Source organism: Myxine glutinosa, chromosome 8, assembly GCF_964187855.1.
Source record: "Myxine glutinosa chromosome 8, kmMyxGlut1.1, whole genome shotgun sequence".
Lineage (NCBI taxonomy): Eukaryota > Metazoa > Chordata > Myxini > Myxiniformes > Myxinidae > Myxine > Myxine glutinosa.
In genome coordinates, this window is record NC_136268.1 from 113,217,793 (window position 1) to 113,244,887 (window position 27,095).

Sequence of the window (27,095 nt, forward strand, 5' to 3'; positions counted from 1 at the left end):
GGCTGAGTGCCACGGTGCCTTATACGGGCATACAAAGGCTCCCGCACGACATCAAAGCGCCGCCGCCGGTCCAAGCCTCCCCCATCGGCCTCGCTCATCCAGCCGCGTGCAGGCGCTCGTCCGAACCCCCCCCCCTCCCCAACCTTCTCTCCAAACTCCCCCCCCTCCCCAACCTTCTCTCCAAACTCTCCAACCGAGGGCCCGAGGGCTCTCTCTCTCTCTCTCTCTCTCTCTCTCTCTCTCTCTCTGCCGTGATGCGAGTTTGCGGTTTGCGGGTAGCTGAGTGTTTTTCGGCGAGGGCTGGAGGAGAGAGTGTCGGGGGGCATTGAGAGCAGTAAGACTGCAGAGCCCCCCGGGCGCGCGGAGGGCGCCGTGAGCGGTGAGATCAAAGCATTTACGGCGCGCTCTGATTGGACGAACTCTCTTAAGTGACGTCATACAGCTTATCCTGCCAGGCGTACAGACACCCAGTACCCCTACCCCCACCTCTCCCCCATCACACCCCCCGCGAGCACTTTGCAGCACCGCAAACAGGCGGCCAGACAGAGAGCTTTGTGCCCCGATTCTCGCCAGCTCTGCTTTTGAGATGTTTGAACATAGACAGAGATTTCAGAACGTAGCACCCCAAAACAAGGCCAACGAACTCGTAAACTAGATAACACACTCGCAACGAGGCCCAGAGAACTTTCACAACTACAACAACGCACACACAATACCGAGAGTCGCACTCAGCCACGAATCCAACCACACTGAACACGTGGCTAGAGTACTCAAAACGTGATCATTATGCACTCAAAAGATGATCAACCACACACAAAACGTGAACATTCTGAACTCAAAACGTGATAAACCAAACTCCAAACGTGTCCATTTATACCACACTCAAAACGTGATCAACCACACTCCAAACGTGTCCATGTATACCACACTCAAAACGTGATCAACCACACTCCAAACGTGTCCATTTATACCACACTCAAAACGTGACCATTCTGCACTCAAAACGTGACCAACCACACTCCAAACGTGTCCATTTATACCACACTCAAAACGTGACCATTCTGCACTCAAAACGTGATCAACCACACTCCAAACGTGTCCATTTATACCACACTCAAAACGTGACCATTCTAAACTCAAAACGTGATCAACCACACTCCAAACGTGTCAATTTAGACCACACTCAAAACGTGATCAACCACACTCCAAACGTGTCCATTTATACCACACTCAAAACGTGACCATTCTGCACTCAAAACGTGACCAACCACACTTCAAACGTGTCCATTTATACCAAAACGTGACCAACCACACTCCAAACGTGTCCATTTATACCACACTCAAAACGTGACCGTTCTGCACTCAAAACGTGACCAACCACACTCCAAACGTGTCCATTTATACCACACTCAAAACGTGACCATTCTGCACTCAAAACGTGACCAACCACACTCAAAAAGTGTCCATTTATACCAAAACGTGACCAACCACACTCAAAAAGTACCCATTTATACCACACTCAAAACGTGACCATTCTGCACTCAAAACGTGACCAACCACACTCAAGACGTGTCCATTTATACCACACTCTACACGTGGCTAGAGTATTCAAAACTTGGCCAAACACACTCAAAACGTGATAATTCCGCACTCAAAACGTGTTGATTCCACACTCAAAAAGTGATCATTCCACACTGCAAACGTGACCATTCCACACACAAAAGGTGACCATTCCACACCCAAAACATGACCATTCCACACCCAAAACGTGGTCAAACACACTCAAAACATGACCATTCCACACTCAAAACGTGACCATTCCACACCCAAAACATGACCATTCCGCACCCAAAACATGACCATTCCGCACTCAAAACGTGAACATTACACACCCAAAACGTGGTCAAACACACTCAAAACATGACCATCCCGCACTCAAAACGTGAACATTACACACCCAAAACGTGGTCAAACACACTCAAAACATGACCATTCCGCACTCAAAACGTGAACATTACACACCCAAAACGTGGTCAAACACACTCAAAACTTGACCATTCCGCACTCACAACATGACCATTCCACACCCAAAACGTGGTCAAACACACTCAAAACATTACCATTCCGCACTCAAAACATGACCATCCCACACCCAAAACGTGATCAAACACACTCAAAACGTGAACATTCCATACACAAAACGTGGTCAAACACACTCAAAACATGACCATTCCACACTTAAAACATGACCATTCCGCACTCAAAACATGACCATTCCGCACGCAAAACATGACCATTCCACACCCAAAACGTGGTCAAACACACTCAAAACGTGAACATTCCATACACAAAATGTGGTCAAACACACTCAAAACATGACCAATCCGCACTTAAAACATGACCATTCCGCACTCAAAACATGACCATTCCACACTCAAAACATGACCATCCCAAACCCAAAACGTGGTCAAACACACTCAAAACGTGAACATTCCGCACTTAAAACGTGACCATTCCGTACTCAAAACATGACCATTCCGCACTGAAAACATGACCATCCCACACCCAAAACGTGGTCAAACACACTCAAAACGTGAACATTCCATACACAAAACGTGGTCAAACACACTCAAAACATGACCATTCCGCACTTAAAACATGACCATTCCACACCCAAAACGTGGTCAAACACACTCAAAACGTGAACCTTCCACACACAAAACGTGACCATGTCGCACTCAAAACATGGTCAAACACACTCAAAATGTGACCATTCCACACCCAAAACGTGGTCAAACACACTCAAAACGTGACCATTCTGCACTCAAAACGTGGTCAAACACACTCAAAACGTGACAATTCCACACTAAAAACGTGACAATTCCACACTCAAAACGTGACCATTCCGCACTCACAACGTGGTCAAACACACTCAAAACGTGACCATTTCACACTCAAAACGTGACCATTCCACACTCAAAAAGTGACAATTCAACACTCCAAGACAATTCCGCACTCAAAACGTTACCATTCCGCACTCAAAACGTGACATTCTGCACTCAAAACGTGACCATTCTGCAATCAAAACGTGATCATTCCGCACTGCAAACGTGACCATTCTGAACTCAAAACGTGACCAACCACACTCAAAACGTGACTATTCCACACTCAAAACGTGACCATTCCGCACTCACAACGTGGTCAAACACACTCAAAACGTGACCATTTCACACTCAAAACGTGACCATTCCACACTCAAAAAGTGACCATTCCACACTCAACACCTGGCTGGAGTATTCAAAACGAGGCCAAGCACACTCAAAACCTGATAATTCCGCACTCAAAACGTGACCATTCCGCACTCAAAACGTGACCATTCTGAACTCAAAATGTGACCAACCACACTCAAAACGTGACTATTCCACACTCAAAAATGTGACAATTCTGCACTCAAAACGTGACCATTCTGCACTCAAAACGAGACCATTCCACACTCAAAACGTGACCATTCCACGCTCAAAACGTGACCATTCCACACTCAAAACGTGACCATTCCGCACTCAAAACGTGACAATTCCACACTCAAAACGTGACCATTCCACGGTCAAAACGTGGTCAAACACACTCAAAACGTGACCATTCCACACCCACAACATGGTCAAATGTACTCAAAACGTGACCATTCCACACTCAAAACGTGACCATTTCACACTCAAAACGTGACCATTCCGCACTCAAAACGTGACAATTCCACACTCAAAACGTGACCATTCCACACTCAAAACGTGACCATTCCACACTCAAAACGTGACAATTCCACACTCAAAACGTAACCATTCCACACTCAAAACGTGACCATTCCACGCTCAAAACGTGACAATTCCACACTCAAAACGTGACCATTCGACGCTCAAAACGTGACCATTCTACACTCAAAACGTGACCATTCCACACTCAAAACGTGCCAATTCCACACTCAAAACGTGACCATTCCGCACTCAAAACGTGACAATTCCACACTCAAAACGTGACCATTCCACACTCAAAACATGACAATTCCACACTCAAAACGTGACCATTCCACACTCAAAACGTGACCATTCCACACTCAAAACGTGACAATTCCACACTCAAAACGTGACCATTCCACATTCAAAACCCGACCATTCCGCACTCAAAACGTGACAATTCCGCACTCAAAACGGGACCATTTCACACTTAAAACGTGACCATTCCACACTCAAAACGTGACCATTCCACACTCCAAACGTGACTATTCCACACTGAAAATGTGACCGATTATACCACTCAACACGCGGCCAAACCACCGGCGGATTTTTTTGTAGGGGCAGAGGGGGCAGGGAGGGCAATTACCTCTCCTTAATTTTTTTCAGTACTTTACAATCAGGATAATAACATCCCGTATTTAAATGTGAGTAACAATAATGAACGTAACCTGTATTTGTGATTTAACGTACACTGTAACTAAACTAACAAACGGTAATTTTGGAAGTCAGACCAAGCTACATATTAATATTAAGCTCTTGCCCCCAAATAGAGAAGTCAAACTCAGCCTGTTTTTTTTTTTTTGTAGACAAAATCGAGGCTCGTTTAAGAGCGAGCACATCAAACACATATAAGCACATCAAACACAAAAATCATAAACGGACACGTAAAACAATATGCGGAGGGGGAGACAAGATGGGGAGAAAGAGGGAAGCACACAAGCACAACAGAAGAGAACAGGGACATCGGGAGATCTGTTCGAAGGGAGAGGGTTGGGCGGGGGAAGGGGTCGGGGAAGGGGAGGGGGGAGGAAAGGGGTACACGGGGCAAAAAAAATTGACACTTCAAGAAATTTCAGGAAAGAAGTTGGGGATTGAAAGATGTGGATTTGGGGTGTATTAACGGGCGTAGAAAAGATCAAGGTTTTGGATGGGGGAAGATAAGAGTTGGTGGTTAACAGCTGTTTTAAACACCTGAAGGGAGGAGTGGGATTGAAGAGAGTGAGGGAGTTTGTTCCAGAGGCGGGAAAAAAGAAGAATGAAACAGTGAAAATCAGCAGAGAGTCTTGATTTTGGCAGTTTCACCAGAAGAGGGTTGCTGGCAGTTCTTTTGCGTCCTGAAGGAATATTTGGGGGACAGAGCACAGACAGAGCTGGGGGGGCAAGGCCAGAGAGAAGTCGGCAGAAGACAGAAAGACCACCAACCTGCCTGCAGTGAGTGAGTGAAAGGCCCTCAGAATCAGCTTCATCGCGGGAAATTCCAAAGATTCTGAAAGCTTTGGTTTCAACAGCGTGAAGCCGAGCGAGGTGAGAGGCAGGAGCACTGGCCCAGAGGGGGGAACAGTATTCCATTTAGCTGCAGATGAAAGCCTTGTATGTGGTGAGTAGCTCAGGTGTGCCAAGGAAGGACTTCGCACGATGGAGGATGGCGACTAGCTTTGGAGGCCAGCTTGGAAATGTGGATTTCCCAGGAAAGATCATGGCAGATAGTGAGATCCAAAAGCTTGAGTGACAGAACTTCTTGGAGAGGATTGTTGAGAAAGAAGATGGGAGGGTTTTCCAGTCGGTCTTTTCGGAGAGACATAGTAAGAGTGTGAGATTTGTCAGGATTGAAAGACGTGTTCCACTTGTTTGACCTGTCTGTGATTTTGTCCAGGTCCACAGAGAGTGTGGAGGCTGCAGACTGCCGATCTGAGGGTTGAGATATGGAGTGACAGAGAGTGGAGTCATCAGCAAAGAGATGGAGAGGATTTTGCAGAGAGTTGGAGAGATCATTGATGAAGACCAAAAAAGCACAGGGCCCAAAACACTGCCTTGGGGAACTCCAGCCTGAACAGGAAGGGGAGATGAGAGAAATCCATTCAGGGCCACACGTTGACTACGACCAGAGAGGAAGTCCGCAAGCCATGCATGGAGATTTCCATGGATACCATAGGAGGAGAGTTTGGTGAGCAGAGCTGGGTGCCAGACCGTATCGAAGGCACGTGATATGTCAAGGGAGACAGCTCTGATTTCCTATTTGGCATTGAGGGCCTCCATCCATTGTTGAGACAGCAGAAGCAGCATGTCCAGATGAGAGTGCCTAATGCCCCAAACACACTCAAAACGTGATGTATTCCACACTCAAAACGTGATCATTCCGCAGTCAAAACGTGTCCATTTCACACTCGAAACGTAACCAACCACACTCAATACGTGACCATTTATACCACATGCAACATGTGGCTAAGTACTAAAAACGTGGACAAACACACTCACGTCGTGACAATTCTTCCCTCAAATCGTGACAATTCTACACTCAAAACGTGACCATTCTGCACTCAAAACCTGTGTATTACCATTCTCAAAACATCACCATTCTGCAATCACAACGTGACCATTACCATACTCAAAACATGACCATTCCACACTAAAAACGTGACAATTCCACACTCAAAACGTGACCATTCCATATTCAAAACGTGACCAATCCACACTCAAAACGTGATCATTCCACACTCAAAACCTGTCTATTACCATTCTCAAAACATCAGCATTCTGCAATCACAACGTGACCATTACCATACTCAAAACATGACCATTCCACACTCAAAACGTGACCATTCCACACTCAAAATGTGACCATTCCACACTCAAAACGTGACCATTCCATACTCAAAACGTGACCATTCCACACTCAAAACGTGATCATTCCGCAGTCAAAACGTGACCATTTCACACTCGAAACGTAACCAACCACACTCAATACGTGACCATTTATACCACATGCAACATGTGGCTAAGTACTAAAAACGTGGCCAACCACACTCAAGTCGTGACAATTCTGCCCTCAAATCGTGACAATTCTACACTCAAAACGTGACCATTCTGCACTCAAAAGGTGACCATTCCACACTCAAAAGTCAAGACGTGACCATTGAGACCAAACCCAAAATGTGGTTGATCACTCTCAAAACGTGATCATTCCACACTCAAAACCTGTCTATTACCATTCTCAAATCATCACCATTCTGCACTCACAACGTGACCATTACCATACTCAAAACGTGACCATTCCGCACTCAAAACGTGACCATTCCGCACTCAAAACGTGACAATTCCACACTCAAAATGTGACTTCCACTCATAACGCACTCCCAATGCAGCCTGCGTGCTGTGCCCTGCGAGCTCAATAAGCGGTACGGACGGGACATCACGGCGGGACCCGAGCGCACTGGGGTCTTGTTTCGGCAGCTATTGCGGGGCACGACCTGGCAGCCTGGCCCATAAGCAAGGGCCAGACGAGGGGAATACAATGAAAGGGAACCGTGCGCGTCCGGCCGCGAACGTTCGCCGTTAAAGTTGTGCGTCGCGCCGAGTGGGAGGGGCATGCACACTATAGGGTTTAAAATCCTAATGATAAAGGGGGAAAGTTCTACTTGTGGACGAGTGCCATCGCAAGAGCGCACGGTAAACGTGAGCCGAGGAGTTTGGAGGGTCGTGGAGACAACCTTCGGCCAGGTGAGCCGATGCCATCACGTGCGTTCGCTCGGCCCCGGTCCGGCCCCCTTTCGGTCCCGTAGCCGCCTCCCGACCAAACAATCCCCTCCCTGCTGCCGCGGTGCCTGTCAATCAGAGCACGGCGCTTCTTTGATGTCGCTGCTTCGTGCTCCGCACAGCCCTCCCGCACGGCCCAGGTACGGCGCTCCTGCGCGCCGATCGCCCGCTCGCTACGCGCCTAGGCCGCCCCGGCCACAGCACGGGCCGAGAAGGAGACGCGCCGAGGGCACGGACCTCCCCGCGACCCTATCCTATCCGCGACGCTAGCTCCCCGCGATCCCACCACCGACCCAGACCCCGGGTGCAACCGGTCCCGCTTCCCTTACCCAGGATGCCGCAGCTCCCCGGCTCTGGGCCCGACGATCTGGGCGCCAATGATGAAATGATCGCGTTTAAGGACGAGGGTGAGCAGGAGGAGAGACCTGCCGGCCGGGCGGCCACCGAGAGGGACCTGGACGACCTGAAGTCATCGCTGGTTAACGAGTCGGAGGAAGAGCCTGCCAGACAGGTACCGTGCTCGTTCGCAACCTGTGTGTCATGCAAACGGTGTCAAACGATACCTGCAATCTTTGATTTCGGAGTTTCGTTTGTCATTCTGATTTATATTCCTAGATCCATCTTGGGGGGTTGGGGGGGCGGGGTGGGGGGTTAAGGGGGAGAGGGGAGGCAGTGGATATATGAGGGTAGTCTTGGGGGTCGTGGAGGGAGATAAAGCACTTTGTGTGAAACTGGAGTGTAGATTGAACTCACAGATGATGATTGTAGGAATCATGGAGTTTTTTGGGATAAAGTTTGTGTCCACGAAAGTTTGGGAGGTGCAGGTCCATTAAACTGTCTTCAAACTTCACTCATTTATTACAAACTTCCTTCATCTGAGGATGCATTGCATGAAGTGAAAGGAAAACAAATATTTTCTGGTGGAAACCCTAAAATGAGGGCCAGCATGAGTCATCTCCCCACCCCCCCCCCTTATAAACGATGCCCCCACCCCCTGCCAAATGGTGCCCAACATATGGGTTCCTTGCACCCCACCCCAAAATGGTGCCAGAACGAGCCCCACTCCAAATGTTGCCCAGCATGAGAGACCGGTGTGTGCTTGACGTGCGAGACCCACATGTGGTTGTTATTTTGTAAGTGGTGCTGCCGGTCCACAGGTGGGACCAACACGAACCAGGCAGGCTGAGCACTACACCAGGGAGAATCCCAAGGAGCAGCCAGACCAAGGTGAGAACTACTCCATTCCAGCTACCATGGTCACCCACCCAGAGCAGTTGTGGATGGCACAGTGTGACGTCACTGGCATAGTGTGTGGGTACACACCCACCCACACACACCATACATGCTCGTATATAGGATCTGCGATCCCATTAACTGAAGTTAGTTGAAAATGATGAAACTTTTAACAACCGAACTATGCTTTCTCCAAGCACAATTCATGGAGGAAAAACAACAAAGATTCTACTAGATATGGATGCTTTGTTTCCATGACGACACCATGGAGATGGCCAACTACATCACTTTTGATCATTTTTAATGTATGCATATTGCATAACCCAAAACACACATGTGACACACATCTAAACCTTCACTTACGAATGATTGCGAATTTTAAAGAAAATTGGAGCTGTTTTTGCTGCATTTCATTGTTATTATTGTAATCTTCTTTATTAATTGTTCTTTGCTGAGTTATTATTGGATTTTAACCTCCCTCCACCCTCTATCCCTATACCCTCCATGGATGCTCCATACCTGTCCTGTCCTTTGCTTCACCTCTATCATATCTTTTCTCAAAAACCTCCTTTTCCATCAATCTCCATTCCTTTCACACTCCCCTACCTTCACTTTTTCCTATCACCCCGGCCTCTCTCCCCTTTCTCATTTTCCCGCTACCCCTACGCATACGTAATAAATAAATGGCTCCTCTATCTCCTCGCTCCTCTATCATCCACGTCTATGTTTAAGATGTCTTCTGATCGCTGCCCGCCTGAGCTAATCGCAACGCTAATTTCATCTCTAACCTTTGATCTTGTGCTCCACAGGTATCAAGATGGAGGGAGGCCTACCCAAAGGGCACATCTATTCTGGCTACCCATTCCTTGTTCTTCCAGACCTCACAGCACCATACTTGTCCCACAGCCCGCTCTCTCCGCACACACGTACGGTAAGCCGACAGTTTTTATGCGCTGTGCTCATGTGACTCCAAAAATGGCTTCAAAGCTCTCTGTGCAACGTGTAAGAAGTGGTCCTTTATATGGAATAGAAAGTTTTAGAAGCTTCCTTTCTCACACATGATGAATTCAAGTGGATTTTATTGTATTAGCCATAAGCTGACTCCCTGTATGATGTAGACCTCAGGTGGTCCATGATGAGAGTATAGTGCCTTTTAACCCACTCTTCTGTTGTACGGCTTGAAATGCACAAGGACGGCACTCCCACTCTCCTTTCTATTAACACTGTACGCCCTTGGGGTGTTTCTGGGTTTGTGTCGGCGTATAGTGGGTTAGGCTAAGATCATTATGACAAGACATGATACCACTTGATGCATCCTGTGTGTGATGCGCGACTTGCATCCGATTTGATCTTTCGCTGCAAGAACGTGGGTTCCGCACCATCAAAAGGTCCCAAATAGAGCAGAGGGTCACGCCTCCAATGGATTTGGGTGTATTTGGCCATAATACCAGCACGACCTGCTAATATCGCAATGGGTGGCCCAAGATCTTTTAACGACCGCACTGTAGTGGACAGCCAGCTTAACGTCCCCTTCAAAAAGACGGCACGCTCCATAGTGTGGCGCCTCCGGCCACTGCAAAACCAGCTGGTGATTCCTGTTGGATCTGGTTTCACCAAGAATGTTCCGAGGCGAGCGTTCTGCCATTGAGATTTGCTTTGCTTTTGATTTGAAAAAGAATGGGGTGCAGAGCTTGAAAATGAAGACTAGTGGGTTGTTCGTGGCACGGTTTATTCAATGCCGTCAATATCGCAGCCAAAACAAGTTAACTGCTGAGCAATTGCATTCTAATAATTTATACGGACGTCACAGTTGTATTGTTTCTCTGGCATATGGTTCAAATCATCTCGTCGGAATCAATTGCACATCGTTGTTGAGGATTTGTGGAGTCAAAGCCAGCATTGTCCTAATAATGAACTCTTTGGGTGGTCAACGTCGGAGATGGATTCGTATCCTGGAACTCCTTGCATCACAGAGCAGGACCTCCTCAGGTTAATTCGTCTAACCGAGGATCTCTCAAGGAATGATATTATTTGGGAGAGATGGAGGATGGTGGGAAAGGGGGGGGGGGCATGGTGCATTTCACCACTAGGCCTGTATAGGATTGCAACCTGTGTTGTTGAGCTGTTGAAATGGTGTCTTTTTTTTTTTCATGCGAGCTGTCTTTCCTCAATGTTATCATATGTCTTCAAAGTTGGCGATGCTATTTGTGCGGTTATCAACTGACAGCTCTCCCTCCACAGACGATTAATCTCGCCTGTGGAATGAGTTCAATATGTGATGTTGAAAAAGTGAAACTTTCTCAAGTTATTGAAGTTTTTATTTATATATTTTCACTTATTTTATATCGTGATTGAAGCTCTGCATCAGTTGCATTTGTTGAGGGATGTTTGAAGGACCTGTGATTATATTCTCAGAATGCACCTGGGCATTTGCAATTGGCTGCCCAGTTGCTGACTCTTCCTTCTGCTAATAAAGCTTATGACCTCACACGTTATTGTAGCTCGAGGAGGCTGGTGGTTAAGAGCTTGCGTAATCGCTGCCACATCTTCACTTTGAAGTATCATACAGTAAGCCCCAGTTACATAATGTAAAGATACGTTGCGTTTATCTCCTTGAAAAGCAGGGCAAGCTAAAGATGCTTTCCTTTTTGGACGTCGCACCGGTTTATGTGCCAAGGCCCCAATGCAGACAGACTCTTCCTTTCCATAACACCTTTTCCCTTTATATCAATAACTTCTTTGGAAGAATAAAAAGATGAAGATGTGGAAAATACACTTAACCGTGCTTTAAAGGAACGACTGCTTTTTGCAAGATGATTGTGGAGGATGAGATGGTAGATACTGGTCTCCGAAAGTATCGCATGCCGCATAATGCGCATTGCAGTTCGTCCGGGACGCAGACTCCTCCGGGCCTTTCCAGAATGCAACATCTCCATGTTTTTGCCAGTCTCACCCTTCCGCTTGGAAGCAAATCCACCCTGCCCATGCTTGCCGTGGAAAATATTTGGTGTTGACATTCTCGTTCTGAAACTCGCTTCTACTCCCCCGGTCTCTTTGCTCTGCACACGAAAGAAGACAAAACAACTGCCGTGTCATGTTTTAAGAGGCAGATAGCAGAGGTATGTGTTTGCGGCTCGGCTGCCTGCGAGCTGCCTTTGTGTCCACTCTTGTCTACAGACTGCACAGGGAGCTGACGCCAGCATGCCATACGAATGTCTTTTGGCTGTCTTTATCCTGGTTATATTGTTGATAGGGTGTGAATAAAGGTGAATGTGTGTAAGACTAAGCGATGCAATGAAAGAGCAATCAATAAGCAATGAGTGGGACCAATGAGAATGGGCCGAGACTGAAAAGGAACAGGCATGTGATATGTCTTGACTCAATAGTCATAGCAAGCTCATTTTGGACCTGTTCAGATGTAGATTCTACCTATGCTGAAGTCCTATCAAAATATACACAAGTCCCATCTGCCTGTATATATATATATATATGGACCAAATTACGGATATATATATATATATATATAATTATATATATATATATATATATATATATATATATATATATATATATATATATATATATGTATATATTATATATATATATATATATATATATGAAGGAAATGGGATGGGGACACAACATTGGGTGATGGATCAAGTTGGCTCTCCATGTGTCTCGTTCTTCCGAGAACCCACATCTGTTAAAAATGACAACAGAATCAGTTGACTATGTAAGGTTGTTGGGGTCGCCTCTATATAATTCATCCGCCATCTTGCACGATGGACAATGGGCTCCTGGATGGTCGTTGAAATGTTCACAAAAAAGCAGGCACTAGAAAATGTGGTAGGACCGTTGATGCCGAGCGGCCAACAAACGCCTGCTGGGTTCCAGATGTCTTGAAGCATTTTCCCATTGCCCCCTTGTACACATGGCCTTCCATGTGCGTAAATGCCGCTTAGGTGACAAGCAGGTGGTTCTGTGTTCTAAGCTTTGGTTGTGTGCGTGTTGCTTTTGCCAGACGGTGCTATTCCCCATTCGGTTATAGTTCCTCACATGTAACTCAGCAGGACTCTTGCTAAACTGGCTTTTCAGGCCTTACACACCCTACACGAGCCTCAAACGTACTTTGGGCTGCGTCAGATGATTGTGTAGGCACAAGCATATTAAGGCAACACTCTCTGCATTCTTCTAGTGGCCACACTCTGTCTGCATTCTTCTCATGGCCAGGCACCCCCTATACCCATTCACCAATTTGTCTTTTCACTCTCCAGGCAGTTGCATCGCCAGGAATTGAGGTGGCAGAGGCAAGTCGGTGGCTGCATTACGCTTTCGAGGTGCAGAGGCAGCTGGCATGTTCAAACACGGCTTTCTGGCCTGTGGAATTTGGCAGCACTGGTTGAACACAAAAAGTAGATGGATTGAGGTCGGGTGTGGTGGGGGTGATAGTGAGGAGCTTTTGGAAGAAGTAGAGACGTAACGAGAAAAATACAGGGGTGAAGAGTGAAGATGAGATCATATATTAACTTGAGAAATTGAGTAAAATGTGAGAGAAATGGGAATAGATTTGTTTCTGTGTTGGCCAGGTGGTTGTGCCTCTACCTTAAATGTACTTTTCCATGCAATACAAGAAGAGTTAACAACATCCTACCTGACTTAGTTTTGATGGTTAATGGAATCACGCATTTCATTGTCCTGCTCGTATGGCCGCCTCGCTTAGTCGTTCCACAGTGCCATTGGTTCTGCACTCTGCCCTCTAATGAGTGCCTTATCAAACCCAGAGTGGTCGACTGTCACAGGCAGAAAATGCAATGTAGACTTTGATCTGCAAGCATGACTCGTTGCATGTGTCACATTTAGAGGGGGCGGGGGGGGCGGGGGGGGGGGTTGGGGGGGGGGAGTCGAGGTAGAACGGAGTAAAAGTACAGCACAGATGAATATGCTTTGCCTGGGCCTCTCTGATTACGCAGGCCTTGGGGATACACTTGGGTACACCAAGTAAGCTCCACCTTTGTCTGTGTGTTGGCGGATGCTGCTCACATGTGTACATCAGATCTTTAGTAATGGATCCTCCGAGGAGCACATTCACGAGATTGTCAGTGTTCCCTAGCCCCTTCATGGAACAGTTGTACTGTTTCAAGGTTCGAACATGTTTTCGGCCTTGTGTTCTGGACTATATTGATGGCACGACTTAAAATCTTACATGCAAGCTGTTTATGGAAGCTCGATTTGATGTTAGAGGTTGTCAGAACATCTATGGTGGAGAAATCATTTGGATATGGCAGCAATAAAGTTGTATAAAAATGTAAAATGGCAGTATTTCCCCTCCTCTCCCCAATCCCTCTCCTTCCACCCTCCAAATCCCCCCCATCCCCACCCTCCTTTCTCTTGTCTCCCCTTTTTTCTTCCTTTCTCTTGTCTCACTTTTTCTCTTTATTGTCTCCTTATCCACCCATTTCTGTCCACTCCCAGTGCTTACCCATTCCCTTCTGTCCGGCCCCAGTGCTTATGCACCTGTCTTCAACCACCCCCAGATCTTATCCACACCCAAATCTTATCCACCCCAGTCCTTATTCACCCCCAGTGCTTATGCACCCCATCCTCATCCACCCCAGTCCTAAACCACCCCCAGTTCTTATCCACTCCCAGTCCTTATTCACCCCCAGTGCTTATGCACCCCGTCCTTATCCACCCCCAGTTCTTATCCACCCCCAGTTCTTATCCACTCCCAGCCCTTCTTCACTCCCAGTCCTTATGCACCCCCATCCTTATCCACCCCAAGTCCTTATTCACTCCCAAGTCCTTATTCACTCCCAAGTCCTTATTGACCCCCAAGTCCTTATTGACCACCAAGTCCTTATTCACCCCAAGTCCTTATTCACCCCAAGTCCTTATTCACCCCAAGTCCTTATTCACTCCAAGTCCTCATTCACCCCCAGTCTTTATCCACCCCAAGTCCTTATCCCCCTCTTCCTTATCCACCCCTAGTTCTTATCCACCCACCCCATATTATCCACCCTCTCCTAACCCCCTTCCAGCTTTTGTTCATAAGTTTTCATGGTCACAAAAAATAACTGTGCAGGTCAAAGGTCTATTTGACGTACAGCAGGAAAGGATATGCTTTCTGCAGAACAAAGTGTAAATGGACTCAGATTGACAGGCCCCATGGACATGCTCAACATGCGTCGAAGTATGTCACATGTGTGGTCCCACTATGCTGACGTCACGGTTTTGAACTTGTACCCTTTATGTTGTGTATTTACCTCTGTTTACTTTGCCATGGAGAGTTAAGATGCAGCTTTTATGATCGAGTCTTTATGACAATTGTGGGGAATCTGCAGGAAGGGGACCTAAACATTGCGATTCTTACCTCATGACATTTACCAAGAGACAACTTATGCAAAGTTCCACAAAGCTCACCTCAGCCATAAACCTTCATTTATCTCTGACACGGAGAAAGAGAGCGGCCATGTTAGTTTACCTGTTTATACTTTATTGTGGCAACTTCTGTCCAAACTCCAAACGCCTTTCCGCACGCCACGCAGTCCATTGGTGTGGACATGAGGGAAGCCTGGCCCTCTCAGCGCTTTACATCTCCTTTGTTATGCACTTGATGATTTGTTTGGATGATTTGCTAAGAATCGCCATTTTGAAAATATTAATCGAATGCCATTGAATATAAACTCAAAGCTTCCATTGAAGGTTCATCATTTGTACTTCAAATGCTGTGATCCTCAAGTAAATGTGAACCTGGGTTTGTAGAATTTGACCGTTGTACGGGTCCAAAGGTATCTTCTTGTGAACACTATCCTGGCATCTTTACGATGGGACGACGTAACCATGCAAAGAACAACCATGGAAATGGAAGCCATGTTTTGTGGAGCAGTAAGGCTTTAGCTGTTCAACCAACTGAGCTGCTCACGGCCATCACGCTTATTATTACGGCATAGCCCATCGGGCAGAGCCGTCTGGAACAGTTTGTCCGTCTGTATGTATGTATTTATGTATGTATGTATGTATGTATGTCCCCTCAAACGTATACCAATCAGAGCTGAGGACCTGGTCACATGACAGGGTGATGTGATTACGTTTGATGTCATTACTGCGGTACTGCGACTGACTCTCCACGCATCGCCATTTTGATTTATATGCCGTTCATCATGCCGAACATATCGAACCTGTCATATATCACAATCGCCATGCTGTACTTTTACGTTTTTCATTCAGTGTGAAACACAAACAAACCGATTGTTAAAATGATCATCAAATATCGAAAACATTGGCGTTACGGCTCTTACAATAATACGGTGGTACGTATAGGCCTTAGGCATTATGACTCACCTTCCGCTTCGGACAAATTAAACACAGGTTTCTTAATACCGTGGTATCGTTTCAGTAGTATTGTTTTCATAATAATAATAATATTGTAGTAAATATAACCATAACACTTTAATCTCAATGTCGTGAGTGGAAATTGATGGATTGAAGCGGTGTAACCGCAGAAGTAAGGAATTCACCTCGGTTTTTTAAAAATAATCGAATTTTCATAATAATAACGTAACGTTATTATTATAGTAAATCTAATCGTAACACTAATCCCTTTGTAGTGATTGCAACGTTACTGGAGGTTAAATATGTATATATATCTTATATATATTAAAGTAGTGGAAGTTTTGTGTCCGGCCTTCATGCTACGTCATTCCGTATATGATGTCATTACGGCATAAACACCTGCTCACTTCGAGTTCGGCAGGAAAGGTCATTCCTCTTATATAGATTACAGTCGATATATGATCGGGTCTCAAGAACATTCGGTGTGTTCATTTACCAAGTTTCTTGTGGAGAGATCACCAAGGGGTTTAAGCATTCGAGCAAGCACGCCATTCAAAACCGTTAAGGAACGGCTGGCTTGGCAAGCGTTAGCTAGCTGCTTGGTAAATGAGCACACCTCGAACCCTTGTGGGGTATATAGATTACAGTAGATCTTCGCTCAGTTCTGTAAGTAAAACTTACCTCATGGATGTCTGGATTCCTCCAAATTTCTTTGTTTAATGTTATAATCAGCATTAGCGACTGTTTAAAATGCTAATCGTGTGTGTTTGTGGTTTATAATATTTTACAAGTCCGGCTACGCCGCTGTTAGACTTTGGTCTTGTTTTTTATTTTAATATTTAAATGATGGGATGTAACTACAGAAAATTATGAAAATGGATATTGAAACAAACGTAATTTGATGTCAAAAAATTGTTTCCTGAGCACTGTAATGAAAACAAGTCGAGGGTCATACGATGTCACTTCCCGTTGTCTTATTCGATCATAGTGGCTCTCGCACCTTTGCTGGTGGCCTCATACGTTTGTCAAGTGAAACCTTGTTTCCGTCTTCGATTGTGGATGTTGAAAGATTTGTCCCCTGGCCAGAATCTGTACAATGCAGTAGATACCATGCTTCAGAGGAATGACTTGGGTGGAAATGTTCATCAGTTTCAATTGTAGGGTAATCTAAGGGCCACGGAGGAGCTAGTACATACATTACATGTCGGACAACCAGGAGACATCGCTGAACTTTCTCATGAATTTCAATGGCATTAGTAGACAATTTAACCTGAGTCAACTACAGTTTCCAGGATGGCCCAGTGGTACCCACACTCGATTCTAAGCTGTGTACCTGGGTTTGAATCTCAGCCCAGCTATAAACTGTCATATCGGTGTTTCACAGGCAGGGTGATTCATCAGTGTGTGCCGTCCATTGGATGGACGTTAAATGGGATTCCATTTTGCTGGCATTAGTTGGTGGGCATTGAAGAGCCCATGGTGTCCTTCACGAAGAATAGGCGAGCTGTTGTTGGCACCATGGCCAAATTACAAATTTGCGCCCTTACCTTAGTTGAACGTCAGGCAATCAGAACCAAGACTTGTGAAAGACTTAGGCCAGCTTCCCCAGCCCCAGCCAACCCCACAATAATGTGGGAGTAATTGTGGCTGTAAAAGAAGAACTTGGGTTAGCCAACATCATGGATGATGTGCTCACACGGGAGCACTAAATAGGCCAATCTAATGTATATTACTCTTTAAGGGTCATTGTACAGCTGACAGCACTTGTAGGGGAAACCTTGAGTCTGTCTTGTACCGCGGCCATCTCTGGTAAGACCGGAGAAGCTTTTTTTTTTTTTTTTGGAAAGGGTGGTTTTGAAGCTCGCACATTTAGCATATACACCGTTGGCCTTGGCACCTTTCCTCGTCTCCTCATCCCAAGATGGTGCTTGTCAGGGAGCCAAGAGCTGGAGATCATGGCGCACATGTCAACTTTACCTACCACTCAGAAATGCAGGGGGCAGGCCCATGGCAAGGTCATGGAAGAGTGTTATGTATCGGTCGTCCCACAAGCCTACGTGGCTCGTCTTTCACCACCGAGCCGGGATGCGCACGGCGCTGATCGCTATTCGTGTTGGCACACCGTGCTTACATGTTAATAGGTCACGAATGGGTGGAAGGACGTACACTAATTACTCGACTCGATTTGACAAGCTGTGCAAAGGGTTAAGTTATTAATTTTACAGTCATGAAGCATGAAGGAATATAAGTATTTTTCTCATGTAAGGCTTGTTAATATGAAATGCCTTACTAGGAACTTCAAGCCTGTGCAATGGCTGCCAACCTATGTTTGTCCATGCTCCATCCTTTTTAAATGCTCCACATCCAGAAAGGAGGCAGCACGTCCCATTTGAAGAGTCTTTGCTATGATTCAGTTAGAGTCAGGTTAGAACCGGCGACCTTCCAAACTGAGCGCGGATGCTCTAAACATCTCACCACCCAGTCCAGTCAAAAGATGATAACCGCCATGTTTCTTCTTTGCAGAGATTACCATTTTGCTTTGTTTCGCCGCTATTATGCATTTGATAATACCCTGTTTCTGCAGCAGGAGAATGTTGGGGAGCAGTTCACATAACGGATTGTGCGCAGCTGGCGAGTGCGATGAAAGTGTCTTTGCGCACAGCACAGAATGCCATTCCTTTACTTACCGTAGAATGCACGGCCGGTTCTTGAATGCCATGGGCCCACTATGCTGACGATTGAAAAAAGCACAGTTACATTTCTCATTCTCGGACGAGCTTTCCTGATGCGCTCTGTGGTGGCCTCGGCCCCTCCGCATGAACGTTGATCGTGGTATTCATGCATTATGCACGTGTACATGAAAGCATATACATCGTGGGCGAGCAGATGCAAGTGCACGGCATTGCAAGACAAAATCGGGTCCTACAATGGTAGATTCTATTTTGTATCACTAGTCACTACCACTGAGTCTTAGATAAGATCGCTGTCGCAGTTTGGTCCCTTTTTCTTTCTCACCTGCCACAATGATTGCCAAATCCACAGGTGTCCGGAGCTCTCTATGGTCATACTCTCTACTCAGTAATATCAACACAATGTCACATCTCGGAGGCGACATTGTTCATTTAGTGAAGCGCAGACCACATTCTTACACGCCAGTTTAGGTTGCTGACAAATCAGAGATCTTTTCTAACTCTACCCTTATTCATAACTCCAGGGTGGGTCAAACCAAAATGAGTTTCCTTACAAGGGATTTCAATGCAAGAAGAGATCATTATGCCCATCAAGCCTGCACAGCGCACAATGGTTGCCAATTTGTGGTTATATGTCCACATTCTATCCAAAGGAATTGCTAAGACACACCATTCTAAGAAGGAAGCAACACACCATTTTTAAAGTCTTTGGTATGATTTGGCCAGGGTAATATTTGAACATCCGACGTCTCAGACTCAGATCTGATGCTCTCGTAGCCACCGAGTCTGGTAGTTTAATGGTTGTTAGAGTTGTATGGAAATCTAATATCGTAGCAATTAACCGGAATGACCTGAAACTTAAGCTCTCTCCTCCCTACAGTGTTAGGGTTAAAGGAAAAAGATTATTTAGTTATGTTTATTTGTTTATTAATATTTTGTAAACTTTTTAGGGGTTTTCATCCAGACTTGGTGAATAACATTCTTATGAAGGTGCAATGTTATCAACTGGTTTAATTTTAAATGGCAAACTACATAAAAAATGGCAAATTAAAAATCTTATCAGATATTTAAATTGATAATGTACCACCACGTGTTTATTGGCCACAATTAATCCCAACTTCTTATAGGATCAGCCGAGGAGAAGTTTGGCCCAGGTCTTTCACAAAGCGGCCAGAGAGAACTGAAGTAGAACCGGAGCTGTATTGGGTAGAAATAGTAATTTATTCAGGACATTAGTGATAGCTCACGTACTGTTCGTTTGCAAATGACACCATGGGATCTACAGAATTGGCATTTAATATGGAATATTTTTTTTGTGGGGGTGAACTTACTTTTCAAGATGTCTTAGAACCAAAAGTTCATTGGAATTATGTTGAAATTATTTTTGGTGTTTGTTAATGTGACCTTTAAAAGAAACAAAAACCACATTTGACATTTCGAAACAAATAAATAGATCCTTGAAAGTGATGTAAACTGATATCGAACTCAATTCACGGACAGTACTGTGTTAAACTTCTGTACGTTTTCCAGAAGTATCTCTTTATTTTGCACATTAGCCAAATTTTTTTTTAACAAAAACAAAAGTTAAATTACGACTGGGATTACGGACAGTAAAATTACAGTTCAGTACTTCGTGTAACCCCCACGAGCATTCAGGAGAGCACGCACACGTCGAGGCATGCTGTTCACGAGATTTGCCAAGGTTTGGACAGGAATCGCTTGCCATGCAGTGACAATAGCCTGCTGCAATTCACGCACAGAGTCGGCTGCTGGTCCAAGTGGTCGATTTGACGCGTTAATTCTGCCCACAAGTTCTCTATCGGATTCATATCCGGGGACATGGCAGGCCACTCCATATGCTCTACACCACGGTCAGCAAGAAAGTGTTGGATCATGCGAGCACGATGAGGCCGTGCATTGTCATCTTGGAAGACAAAGTTTCCTCGAAAGGCTGCACGAGCAAATGGAAGCAATGTTTTTTCCAGAATGGCCCTGTACTTGAACTGGTTCAGGTTTCCATTCAGAACAACCAGGTCAGTTTTGCCCCCTGCATGAAAAGCAGCCCAAACGGTCACCCCACCACCTCCAGCTTGGACTCTTGGCACTATACAATCTTCGTTGTAGGCTTCATGCACTTGTCTGCGCACTCGGACGCGGCCATCTTGACGATAGACCAGAAATCTAGACTCGTCACTGAAGATCACGTGATTCCAGTGTCCTGGCTGCCATTGTCGGTGCTCTCTGGCCCACTGCAATCGGCGCTGGCTGTGTTGTCTGGTCAGGCGTGGCTTTCTCACGGGATGCCTGGCACGATAGCCTGCTTGAACCAGTCATTGGTCGACTAGCCTTCTGGATACATGCACATTTGTCAGTTGTTGCCACTCAGCCCTAAGCCGATTAGCTGACTTGGTACGGCCATTGCGGACTAACCGGTGCAGCTGGTGATCATCCCTCCTTGTGGTTCTGCGGGGATGTCCTGGCCTCGGTATTGGAATAGGGACACCCCTCTGAGCATTTCGTTTCAGGATCTTTGACACCTGATCTTGAGTGATGCCATTCTGCCGAGCAATAGCACGCTGTTTCATGCCGGAATTTCGTAAAGCCACCACTCCATGACAAACAGCATTGTCGAGTTGATGTACCATCTCCAGAGGAAGCGGCAATAACTTTTGGAGACGTGCAGCAGTTGTTTTCCACTATTACAGAACGCAACAACCCTTATATACCCGACTGTGAAGCCAATCATCAAATGTACCTGTCCGTACATTTTGTCATGCCACCTGTGATATAATCCTGTTGTTGACTTCTTGCTGCGACAGACAATCAGTGACATGGTTCTTTTAACATATAAATCACCAAAGTGTAAAAGAAACTCATCAGATTGATATACTGAGTTAAGAAATTAAACCCAAGTCAAGGAAAAAAATATTCCATATTAAATGCCAAGTCTGTATATATGTCTACCAACAAACCATGACATATTTAACATCCACCAATGGCTATCAGTGGATGGCGGGTGCTCTGGTATACCATCAAATCTGAGGGACAGCACACACATTGATGAATGTTGAACAGCTGGATGATAGCTTATAGCTGGGTCAGGATTCAAACCCAGGCTAGACAACAAGAGGCGAGTGCATAATCCTCCATGAATCAAGGTCATCCTATCAGCCTCAAATCCTGTATTGTCAACTGGCGAAGTACCCGTGCTATGCACAGGAGGGAGGCCGTAATCTAAAGAAATGCTGGGCTGGGACACCTTCAGTCAAATGTCAGGCAAGGACAGCCAGTTCATGAAGGACTTGCAGAAGAAAAAAAAACTTACTGCGGCTGACCCCAAAATAAGTAAGGTGCCGAAACCGCTAATGTCATGGGTGGCAACCCTGACATCATTTCCGAATTCTGCTTCAAACTCAATCGCCATATTTCATTTCCAAAAATCATCATTCCAATCTCAAGTTAATATTACAGCATTAATATAACAAAGTACTATGTTGCAAATACTCGTGAGATAAACGATTATAAACACTGTTCTGATGTGGTAACCAATACAGACGAATCTGCCGGCGAAAAATGGCGGACATGAAACACTTTGTTGTAGCGGTTACCGCTGGGTGTACACAATCGCCTTGCACCTGCCAGGACGCGGCCAGGGCGCAATCTCCATGCCGGGCTCGTCCGGACGGGCCCAGACGCGCCTCTCCCGGGTATGCCCGAACTCGCTGTTCCCGGGCTCGCCCGAACCTCCCGGGCACGCCCGGTCTCGTCTTTCCCGGGCATGCCCGCTCTCGCCTTTCCAGGGCTCACCCAGAACGCCCGGGTAGGTCCAGACTCGCCTTTCCAGGACTCGCCCTTAACACCCGGGCATGCCCGGTCTCGCTTTTCCCGGGCAAACGCTCCGGCATAAATGTGTATATATATTGCTGCCCGATAAACGGGCGTTTCAGAGTACCCGAGTTTGATACGTGCAATAAAGCAACTCGGACGAATTTCCGTCTTTGGTCGCGTCAATTCTTTCGACTCGCGTTGGAGCACAGCTCCTTCATTGTACTGATAAAAACTCAAAATCACAATTGTGTTGAGAAATTTATGAAACCTCCCACCTCTGGGAAACCTCCCACCCTTCTTAGCACGGATAAAAGCGGCGTTATTTTGGTGGAAACTAAAAATCACAGTTGTATTGAGATATTATCAAACCAGCGAATGATTCTGCCGAACCCATGATTGAGTTTACTTCCAGATCGGGAGCAGTCTCTTCCGGATCAAAAGTGAAAATCACAAGTAAAGATACATTCAAAGTACACCGCCCCCATGCCAAATAATTAAATATCCCACAGCGCGCCATTGCCAGGGCTCCTACGGCGCCCGGCAATACCACAATGCAGCTCATAGAGAGTGCATTTGGAGGGAGAGGTGTACAATAATTGATTGATTAATTGTATAATTAAAATCAATAAAAGATTATCACAAAATATTTTCTTAATCAATTGGCTAATAGCATAACTAAACCACTAGTAGTTAGGTCCAAAACTTCAATTCCGTGACCATTTTCTGGCTAGTAAGGTTTGACGATTGATTTGACTTCTATTGACATTTTATAACAAAAATAGCCTCTATGTCCCTCCCAAAAATCCCGGCATTTTTCGCCAGAGGCCCGAATCCAAGATGACCGCCGGCACTATCTTGAAAAATTAGGTTTTGAACCAGAACACCTAGAATCACGTACAAAGACACTTTTTTGGGTAATTTGACCACGAGGATTCCGAATCTGACATTAGTTTGACGTTATGACATTATTTTGACCCAGAAATCCAAGATGGCCACCATCCAGTAGAGCGAAAATGCAACTTTTAAATGGGAGAACATATTATCATGAATTAACACATTATTTTGGCTAAATCTATACTGGCCACGGAATTGAGGTCCTGATTAGTGAATTGCTATTTTCTTGTTTTTTATTTGTCTGTGTGTGTAATGTCATATACTTATTTCTGTCTTTCCAGGGAGTATACGAGCAAATGAGACGGCACTGAGAAGCGCAGTATTCAGAAGATAGCTGAACAATACCAACACCTACATGAAATTGAATGACCCCTTCCCTTCTGCCCAAGCATTCAAAACACTTCTATGTAGCGTCAGCAACAAGGGGCGGATGCAAAAGCTGATATGCACCTACCTGACAGACCTTGCAGAGAGTGTTGATGCAGAGATTGTCTACTCTGTTGGCTCCCACTGCACCAATTTGTCAACCCAGCAACCAATGGAGAACTACAGCTTTGACTAGTCTGAGGCTGATACTGTCCTCTTTTCTGCTTACGCAGTTCTGCGTGAATCAGGCTACAGTGGCCCTGTTGTCATTGATACCGCTGATACCGATGCCTATGTCGCGGCAGCAGTCATCTCGCAGCAGCTGCCCGGAAAGCTCTGTATCAAGAGGAAGAAGGAGACTATCTTATGTCATGGCCTGGTTAATGACGAGATGGCAGACTGTATTGTGCAGCTGCACTGTATGACAGGCTGTGATGCCAACTCAGGCTTCTATGGCAAGGGTAAGAAGTTGGTGTATGACTGGGTGGCGAAGAGCCCTGTGGCTCGACGGCAGCTCTCGCTGTCTCGGCAGCGACGGCAGCTCTTGCCTTGACCTTGAGGAGGAGGTGCTAGAGGAGCTCTTCCAGTTCACATGACATGTCATCTATGGCGACGAAAAGAGTAGCACCATGGCTGAGGCCCGTGCAGCAAAGTGGAAGACACTGAAAAACAAATCATTTATCCGTCTCCCTCCAGATGCAGACAGCCTATGCCAACACTGCCTCCGAGCAAACTACTTGGCATATCTTGTGCATCATCCCTCCAAGAAACACCACCCCTCGCCACTCGGACATGGCTGGGAGCTGGTGGGTGGTCGCTGTCGCCCTGTCCGCCACACGCAACCTGCTCTCCCGACACATCTACCTGCACCAGGGCCAGCTGAAGAGAGTGAGGAAGATGAGAGCCAGGAGGGGAATGAGGAGCGAGATGATGATGTACAAAGGCGGGGAGATTCATCGGAATCTGATGATTCAGATTTTAGTGAAGCAGAATGCTCTGATTCGGACTAATCATATAATTAAAGGTCATATTGATTAATTACTTCATTTGAAAACTGTTCAAGTCACAGCTAATAAAAATAGCTTATTTTGAAGTGTAATGAGTTTACTTGTCATGCAATCATCAATTACTTTACTGCAAGATATCCTTATGGAGGTAGTTTCTTTAACATGTTTAAGTACAAAATTTGCATTTTCGCTCTACTGGATGGTGGCCATCTTGGATTTCTGGGTCAAAATAATGTCATAACGTCAAACTAATGTCAGATTCGGAATCCTCATGGTCAAATTACCCAAAAAAGTGTCTGTACGTGATTCTATGTGTTCTGGTTCAAAACTAAATTTTTCAAGATAGTGCCGGCGGTCATCTTGGATTCGGGCCTCTGGCAAAAAATGCCGGGATTTTTGGGAGGGACATAGAGGCTATTTTTGTTATTAAATGTCAATAGAAGTCAAATCAATCGTCAAACCTTACTAGCCAGAAAATGGTCACGGAATTGAAGTTTTGGACCTAACTATAGTGCTTCATCCGAAGATGTATCTTTTAGAAATATAATTAAATAACTCATTAATAAAAAAGTAAATAATTAATTGATTAATCAATAAATAATTAATCGATTAATCAATAAATAATTAATCGATTAAATGATTAATCAATAAATCAAAAATATCATTGATAGCCACATCACTTGGTCACTGTCATGTCCAAATATTAGCTTCCCAGCTCAAAAGGTGCCTGAGATATTGGCCAAATGAGAAAGAAAATAAATAAATGATTAATAATGAAAATAAATAAATAATAATCATTAAAAAATTAAATTATTAATCAATTCGGTCACCGAACACATAAACCACCACAATTTCATCAGAATCTGTAACTGAATTTTTTTATTTTTTTTAGTAATTAAACGAATAAATAAATAATTAATCGATTAATTGATTAATTGATTAATCAATAAATCAAAAATATCCTTGATAGCCACATCACTTGGTCACTCATGTCCAAATATTAGCTTCCGAGCTCAAAAGGTGCCTGAGATATTCACGAAATGAGAAAGAAAATAAATAAATGATTAATAATGAAAATAAATAAATAATAATCATAAGAAAATTAAATTATTAATCAATTCGGTCAGAGAACTCATAAACCACCACCATTTCATCAGAATCTGTAACTTAAAAAAAAAAAAAAATTGGTCATTAATCGAATAATTAAATAATTAATGGATTAATTGATTAATTGATAAATTAATAAATCAAAAATAGCCTTTGCAGCCAAATCACCTGTTCATTGGCATGTCCAAATATCAGCTTCCTAACTCAAAAGGTGCCTGAGTTAATGGTCAGAAGAGAAAGGAAATTTGATTAATTAAATAAGTACTTAATTAATCGCTAATAATTAAATAACTCCTCAATTAACTGATTAATCAAAAAACAAAAATACAGTTTTTGACAAAGGACTTGCTCACTATTGTGCCGAAATTTCAGCTTCCTAGCTCAAAGGATGGCTGAGATATCGCCCAGACAAACAAACAAACAAACAAACAAGAAAGAAAGAAAGAAAGAAAACAAACAAACAAACAAGTACACATACATTCAAAGTACACCGCCCCCATGCCAAATAATTAGATATCCTACAGCGCAGCATTGCCGGGGTGCCTCCGGCGCCCGGCAATACCGCAGTGCAGCTCATTGAGGCTGCATTGGGAGGGAGAGGTGTACACTAATTGATTGATTAATTGTATAATTAAAATCAATAAAAGATTATCACAAAATATTTTCTCAATCGATTGGCTAATACCATAACAAAACCACTCGTGCTTCATCCGAAGATGTATCTTTTAGAAATTTAATCAAATAAGTCATTAATAAAAAATTAAATAATTAATTGATTAATCAATAAGTAATTCATCGATTAATCAATAAATAATGAATCGATTAAATGATTAATCAATTAATCAAAAATATCCTTGATAGCCACATCACTTGGTCACTGTCATGTCCAAATATTAGCTTCCCAGCTCAAAAGGTGCCTGAGATATTGGCCAAATGAGAAAGAAAATAAATAAATGATTAACAATGAAAATAAAGAAATAATAATCATTAAAAAATTAAATTGTCAATCAATTCGGTCACAGAACACATAAACCACCACCATTTCATCAGAATCTGTAACTGAGGAAAAAAATTTTTTTTTAGTAATTAATCGAATA

At 44.7% G+C, this 27,095-nt stretch overlaps 1 protein-coding gene across 8 annotated transcripts in view; it reads left to right on the plus strand.

The window, feature by feature from the left end:
- Positions 1 to 7,441: 7,441 nt before the first annotated feature.
- Positions 7,442 to 27,095, plus strand: part of LOC137432868 (transcription factor 7-like 2) — a 255,878-nt gene continuing 236,224 nt past the window's right edge. For all 8 annotated transcript variants that reach the window (XR_010985589.2, XM_068125134.2, XM_068125133.2 and 5 more), the window contains exons 1-3: positions 7,442 to 8,052; positions 8,699 to 8,768; positions 9,584 to 9,705. Coding sequence is in view for 7 of the 8 variants with exons in the window: in XM_068125134.2 (XP_067981235.1) it covers positions 7,876 to 8,052; positions 8,699 to 8,768; positions 9,584 to 9,705 (369 nt within the window). In the remaining variant the exon portion in view is untranslated. The remainder of the gene's footprint in view (positions 8,053 to 8,698; positions 8,769 to 9,583; positions 9,706 to 27,095) is intronic.